At 58.0% G+C, this 7500-nt stretch overlaps 1 protein-coding gene across 1 annotated transcript in view; it reads left to right on the plus strand.

Moving 5' to 3' along the window:
• Window positions 1-1129: 1129 nt before the first annotated feature.
• Window positions 1130-7500, plus strand: part of LOC125046637 (zinc finger protein basonuclin-2-like) — a 6429-nt gene continuing 58 nt past the window's right edge. The window contains 2 exon segments of the mRNA XM_047644476.1: window positions 1130-1807; window positions 1809-7500. The exon segment at window positions 1809-7500 is cut by the window's right edge and continues 58 nt beyond it. Of these exon segments, the coding sequence (XP_047500432.1) occupies window positions 1187-1807; window positions 1809-4721 (3534 nt within the window). The 5' untranslated portion in view covers window positions 1130-1186 and the 3' untranslated portion in view covers window positions 4722-7500.

Raw genomic sequence — 7500 nt, forward strand, 5'->3', positions numbered from 1 at the left:
CCTTTGTGATTTTCTATTATACGTTCATCTTTCTCCCCTTTCTTTGCATGCTCCCCCCCCCCCCCCCCCCCACTTCCTTCTCCTCCTCCTCCTCCTGCTCCCTTGACACCTTCCTCTCCCTCTCTCCCTCTCTCCCTCTCTCCTTCCCTCCCTCCCTCCGTCCCTGTCATTTTCTTCCTCTCGTCCTTTTCTTTCTTTCTCCTTCTTCTCCCTCCTCCTTTTCCCCATCCCTTCTCTTCCCTAACCTCTTTCTTCCTTCTCCACCCCCTCACTTCCTTCTCCTTACTCCTCTTTCTCCCCCTGCCTCTGTTTATCCTCCCTCATCTCCTCCTCCCTCGCCTCCTCCTCCCCTCCAACCCCTCCTCCTCCCTCGCCTCCTCCACCCCTCCAGCCCCTCCTCCTCCCTCGCCTCCTCCACCCCTCCTTTCCTCACAGAAGTAAACCATCTTCCTCATTAAGCGTGAAGGGCGAACCTCACTCAGGAGGGAGATAGCGCTCACTCACTCACCGCTATTCTAAGAACACACAAGCTTAGCCTTGAGTGGTCTTGTCAGGGAAAACGTTTTAATGTGTACCTGTGTAAGATATCTTCCGGGGTGGCATTCATTCAAGTTTCCCCTCCTCCCTCCCCCTCTCCCTCATGCTTTCCCCCTCCCTCCTCCCCCCCCCTCCCTCTCTCTTTCATGCTTCCCCCCCTCCCTCCTCCCCCTACTCTGTCTTTCATCCTTTCCCCTTCCCTCTTCTCCCCCTCGCTTCCTCCTACCTTCTTCCCCTCCCTGCCTCCACCTTCTACCCTTGTCTTCCCCTCCTTCTTTCTTCTGTCTCCCCTTCCTTCCTTCTTCTGCCCCCCCCCCCCTCCCTCCCTCCCTTCCTTCCTTCCCCTCCTTCCTTCTCCTCGCTTGTGTCTTTCTCTCTCGTCTTGTTCTCGTCTCTCCGCATTTTTTTCTGCTGTCAGAAAGGATGTTTCGTCGGCGTTTCCATTGTCTTACTTCATCATTTGAGTTAATTATGATAGTGATATAACGATGCGGCATCTCATAAATGAACTTGTGAGGTATTTTTGCCTTTTTTTTCTTTTCCTTCTTTTATTATCTGTTTGATCCTGAGAAAATAAGCCCCGCAATCCCTAACCGCCTTCCGTCTCCCGCCGCAGGACCGCCAGGGGAACGTGCTGCACAGCTGGCACATGATGAGCACCGACGAGGAGACGCTGGTGCTGCGTCAGTTCCTGCGCTTCGGCGAGACGCGCGCCATCGCCCAGCAGCTCCTCCAGCACGAGGGGGCGTCGCCGCGCCCCGACCACACGCCCTCCATCAGGGACTCGCACAGGGACACGCTCAGAGACTCTCACAGGGACTCCATGAGGGACTCCCACAGGGACAGCCTGCGAGATTCTCACAGGGACGTCCTGAGGGACACACACACTCTCAGAGACTCCCACAGGGACGCGTTCCGCGACTCACACAGAGAAATGCACCGCGACGCCCTTCAGCGCGACGGCCACCGGGACGCCAGGGACATGCGCGACAGGGACCTCCTGAGGGACTTCCGGGAGGACATCCGGCGGGAGGAGAGCCGCAGGGACGAGCCCCCCCGCTCGCAGCACCAGCAGCCGCACCTGCACCCCGCGCAGCACCATCCGCACCAGCCGCAGCCGCAGTCGGAGATGGGCAAGAGCATCGACTCCGACCTGAAGAAGTTCCTGGAGCGGACCAACATGCTGTTCAACCCGTTCATGCGCGGCGACCCGAGCTCCCTCTTGCGGCCGCCTCCCCCGACGGGTCCCCGCGGGCCTCCCGCCTGCGCCGCCGCCCCTGTCGGCCGCGTCGCTGGCGTCCAACCTCCTCGCGGCCGCCAACCCCTCCCTGGCCACCTCGCTGCTGGCCAACCCGCAGCTGGCGTCGTCGGCGCTGTCCATGCTGCGCCTCCCGGTCCCGCCCGTCTCGCTCCCCAACCTCTCCCCCAACAACGGATCTCTCCCCAACAGCTTCGGCTCCCCCACTAGTCCCATGGACGGCTCCCCCCTCAACCGCCTGCAGAGCATGCAGCCCTTCGACTTCCGCAAGGAGCCGCAGAGTCCGAGTCCCGCCTCGCGTCCGGAGCCCTCCTTCACGCACGGCGGCCGCGGCGGCGGCGTCACTAGCCCGGCCAGTAGCGGCGGCGGCGGCAGCGGCGGCTGCGGCGGTGCGCCGGTGAGCGTGAGCAGCGGGAGCGTAACGCCCCTCGCCGCCACCGCCACCCACCAGCCCCCGCCGACGCCCGTGTCCGTCAACAGCGACCCTCCGACGGACTACACCAGCGAGGACGACGACATCGCGATCGCCGCCTCCACCACGGCCCTCAACCTCTCCACCACCTCCACCACGGTCGCTACCTCCGCCACCCCGACCACGTTACCCATGCCCCCGAGGCCGCACTCCCCCGGGGGCGGACCCAGCACGCCGGGGAAGAGGTCGTGGAACCCCATCAACCTCGGGACGTCGCTGATCAACCCCGTGACGGGCAAGAAGCGCGTGCAGTGCAACGTCTGCCTCAAGACCTTCTGCGACAAGGGCGCTCTCAAGATCCACTTCTCCGCCGTGCACCTGCGCGAGATGCACAAGTGCACCGTCGAGGGCTGCAACATGATGTTCAGCTCGCGGCGCTCGAGGAACCGCCACTCGGCCAACCCGAACCCCAAGCTGCACACGCCGCACGTCCGCCGCAAGATCTCCCCGCACGACGGCCGGACGTCCAGCGGCCACCCAGTCATGATGGCCCACGGGTTCCAGCCGCAGCAGTTCCAGCCGCCCGCTGGCTTCCCTCCCCTGAGCTCCTTCCCCGGGCAGTTCAGCGGGATTAACCCGCTCACCGGCCTGCCCTTCATCCCCCCCTCGGCCGCGGCCACGGAGGACCTCCACAAGCAGGCCCTGGAGCTGCAGCGACGCACGCTGGAGATGCAGCACGCCATGGGCAAGTCCTCCCTGGACCTGAGCATGCGCAGCAGGGAGGACGGCATGTGGAGGACCGACTACGGCGGCTTCCACGGGTCCTCCGGCCAGAGCGAGGACGGCCCGATGGACAGCAGTCTGGACGGCAAGAGGAAGGACGACGAGTTCGACGTCAACAACAGCCTCGACGGCGACATGGACGACGACAGCATGAGCGTCGACGCCCACAGCATGAAGGGGGAGCACCCGTCGGCGTCGCCCTCCAACAACAAGCGGAAACGCAAGAGCCAAAACCCGACCAAGTTCGCCTTCAGATTAGAGGACGACGACCTCATATCCACCGACGACGACGACGACGACGACAACGACGACGACCTGGACGACATCGACGCGAAGGATTCCGAGGAGGATAAGAATGAGGACAAGGAGCTCGACGCCATGAGCGACGACGACGACGACGACGCGGGGCTCAAGGAGGGCTCTTCCACGCACTCCGGCGACAAGGCAAAAAACGATAAAGACTCGGACGGGAGCAACCGCAAGGTCTCCTCCAGCAGCTACGACGAGGCCGTGGACACGTCGAACGCGCTGCGGCACCTGGAGGACCTGTCCAAGGGTCACTTCGCACACCTCACTGGCACGATGCCCCCAAACGCATCGGCGTCACTTGGCCTCACGATGGCGCCCTCGGGCAACGGCGTCACCTCTTCGAGTCCCAGACCAAGTGACCGTGACAGCGATAGGGACTCCAACCCCGGCTCGCCCTCGGAGGACTCGGACGGCGCCTTCCACTTCGGCGATGGCGGCTTCCTCAGCAGCCTCGACATCCCCATGGACAAGGAGAACCCGCGGCGCTGCATAGCGTGCGGGAAGATTTTCCAGAACCACTTCGGCGTCAAGACGCACTACCAGAATGTGCACCTGAAGCTCATGCACAAGTGCACGGTGGAGGGCTGCAACGCCGCCTTCCCCTCCAAGCGTAGCCGCGACCGCCATTCCTCCAACCTCAACCTGCACAGGAAGCTCCTCTCCACCTCGTCCGACGCGCCAGGCTTCCCCGGCATGGGCTTCCCCGGCCTGCCCTTCAACCCCGCCCTCAACCCCGAGCTGCTGGCGCGCCTCTACTCCGACCCGGCCGGCCTCCCCCTCGGCCTGGACGCGCTCAAGGCCCACATCCCCACCTCCCTCGCCGAGTCCTTATTCAACGGCGACCGCGGCGGCAGCGGCGGCGGCAACGGAGGCGGCGGGGGTGTGAGCGGGGGCGGCGGCCTGCCCCCGGCCACCCACCCTCCCCCCCACTTCTTCCTTCCGAACCTCCTCCCTCACTTCGCCGCCAACAACAACCTCCCCGGGACCGAACGGAAAGACCGCTCCAGCACCCCGTCACCTCAGTCCACCACCCCCACCACCACCGCCCCTACCGTCACGGGCCCCACCCCCGCCTCCGAGGCTCCCTCCTCCTCGCCGCCGCCCTCCGAGGTCGTCGCCGCGACCACCACCACCACCACGACCTCCGAGGCCCTCGAGCAGGACTGGGTGTACAACCTGGAGGACGACCTCCCGTCCCCCGACCGCGATGGGAACATGCCCTGCAGGTTCTGTCACAAGGTCTTCGAAGACGGCGTGGGCCTCAAGAGTCACTACGAGGAGGTGCACGCCTCGGAGCTGTTCCGCTGCACGGTGGAAGGCTGCAACAAACTTTTCAGCGCTCGCCGGAAGCGCAACGCCCATTCCCTCAACGAAGCCTATCACAAGGACCTGTTAGAGGGGGCGCCGACGAAGGACACGTGATGACGACGCCCTTCCCAGTCGGGGTGACGGGCTCCCGAGGAGCTCGTCCTCCTCTGTATAAATGTATAAATGTGCCAATGTTTCACGTCTTATTTATACGTAGTGGTGTTAGAGTGCCCAGTGTCGCCCGCGTGTACATAGTAGTGGCTCCAGCTGCCAGGACTTCGGCTGCCTCAGTGTAGAGTAGTGGCTCAACCCTGGCTTGTGTAGTGCGCCGCGGAGAGGCCGGGAGAGACGGCGAGTGCCCGGGGGCGCGAACCATGCTCGGGAGCGACCCTCAAGTGTGTCCCAGTGCCGGGAGTGCCACTGACTCTTTAGTGAACAGAAGCGTTAACGGCTCCCCCCCCCCCCCCCCCCCTCTTGGGCACGACTATTCCTTGGCAGTGATACCAGTGACGCGTTTGCCGACGCTACCCTTGCGTGTCGAGGCCCGAGACCAGGGGCCCGCCGCGCCCGGCTGGGGCCATGAGCCAACTTATCGCTGAAGGACTTAGAGCTGCATTAATGTTCTCAGGATTCTTTGTGAATCGTTTTGCATACCAATCATTGGTATAAAGAGTCAGTGTTCAATTTCCTTGTGTCTTGTATTAACATTTTTTGGTTATAGCTGCTGTAAATGTCAGTTTTATACTGTGACTCAGTCTGTCATTTGTGTAAATGGTGCTATATTTTAGTTGGCACAACCATGTCTCCATTTACGTACAACTTTGGTTAATAAGTTAATTTTGTGTGATTGTAAAGTCGGCGTCTTCCACTATCTTCATTTATGGCGTTTTTTCGAGCTGGCGAGGGATCTCCGTTCCTGCAGGAGGCCGCGGGGCCTCTCGCCACGCTCCTGTAGGAACACCCCGCCCCCCGCGACAGGAGGCGGCGGAAGGCGCTCGCGAGGCGCCCTTCGTCTCACGCGAGATACCTAGAGGGAGGGCGCCGCCGAAGGGAGCTCGACCTTTGCCCCCTTTAGGTGTTCACGGGACCTCCTCGCAAGGGCGCCCGCGGGGGCAGGCGCGGCCGCCGGGGCGAAGCCAGGACTCTCGGAAGCCGCCGTTTCGACGAGAGGAGAGTTCCCTAGTCTATTCCTCGACCTCCCGCGGGAGTCCGGCTCCCCTCCCCTCTCGCGGCGTCCGCGTTGGGGCGACGCTGCGCAGGAGGGCGAGAGAGAAAGAGAGAGAGAGAGAGAGAGAGAGAGAGAGAGAGAGAGAGAGAGAGAGAGAGAGAGAGAGAGAGAGAGAGAGAGAGAGAGAGAGAGAGAGAGAGAGAGAGAAAGAGAGAGAGAGAGAAAGAGAGAGAGAGATCTGTTTTCTAACCAGGGAGACTGGGGATGTCCAGCGCCCTCGGCCCGCCCTCCCCGTGGCCCTCTGCCCCTCGACCTTTGACCCTGACCTTGTCGCTCTGGAAGAATCGCTGAAGTTTCACGCCCTCTCGCCAGCCGCTTACCTTCGGCATAATTTTTTGGTTTAATTTACTGTTCGGATGGTCTCTTTCACCCTCTTTTTACACTAGTGAAGAGATAGAGGTATGACAATCAACAGTGTGAAATTGCCAAAGAGTTTTTTTTTTAATTATTAAAAAAAAAAAGAAGATATGCCTTCTCTTCACTGAAGTGCGCAGAACATTTGCGAAGTTTCTCCAGTTCAAAATTGGAGCGTTCGCGAAGAAAGGAAACAAACAAAAAATATTCTAAAAATGATTTACAAAAAACAAAAAATTAAAAAAAAATAAAAATAAAAAAATACCATAAATAAGCGCCTCTAAACGAGATATACGTGAGGTAGGTAAATCTGTGTACTCTCTCTCTGTAGGGATCTAGCCAAACCCTAGTAGCTGTGTAACCGGACGAGATACAGAAACCCTTCGTTCTTTCTTTGAAAAAATATCGTTAGTCCTTTTAGTCATAATATAAGGTCTTCTGTTTTATTTTTTATGAAAGGGTAAGAATTCTTTCATAGTGGATAGACACCCGTATATCTATGACAATTCACGTACGCGCGAAATAAGATAAATTATGTGAATCATGGATGATATATATATAAAAAAAAAATAGTAATAATATAAAGAAACATTTTTTTTGAAGAATGATGAATTTCTCGAGACGCCGATGCTCACCACGGTCGGTTTCTACCAAGACGGTCGAAAGTCCCTGAGGAACTAACCCGAGTGTCGGCCTTCCTGATCTCTGTGTCTGGTCCGGAGCCTCCTGCTCTTCCTCACTTTATCTAATGACCAGGGGGAACACAATGCTACTACACACCCTTCACTTGTTACGCCATTGTCAGATCAGTGTCAAAGAGTGTTTCGTGAATCCTAATTTCCCCAAAATACAAAAAAAAAAAAAAAAGGAAGATTGAAACTACTAAATAAGAGGGGGAAAATACTTGAAAATATATATATATATAAACATACACGCCGCCCACATCTGAAATCCTATTCAAAATGAGCGGAATTCTGAAGAAAAAAAGAAGATGAAAAAAATACAAAAATAAATAATATAATAATAATAATAATAATAATAATAAAACATCCACAGATACACAATGGAAACATAAGGTTCATGAAATGCTCCCCCCCCCCCCCCCCCCCCAGTTTGGAAAGTAGCTAGAGGTTTGTACACCAAGTAACAAGTGAGGGGAAAAGGGTCAGCCGTTTCCCCTCCAGTCATCAACACGTATAATGGCAGTCTGAGTGACCTGGTCAGTTCCTTGACCTGACCTGACCTGGGTCGCGGGATTGCCTCAATATTGTAATTAACTCATTATGATAATGACAATTAATAAATTTGTTG

The sequence above is a fragment of the Penaeus chinensis genome, chromosome 39 (assembly GCF_019202785.1).
Source record: "Penaeus chinensis breed Huanghai No. 1 chromosome 39, ASM1920278v2, whole genome shotgun sequence".
In the NCBI taxonomy this organism is placed as follows: domain Eukaryota; kingdom Metazoa; phylum Arthropoda; class Malacostraca; order Decapoda; family Penaeidae; genus Penaeus; species Penaeus chinensis.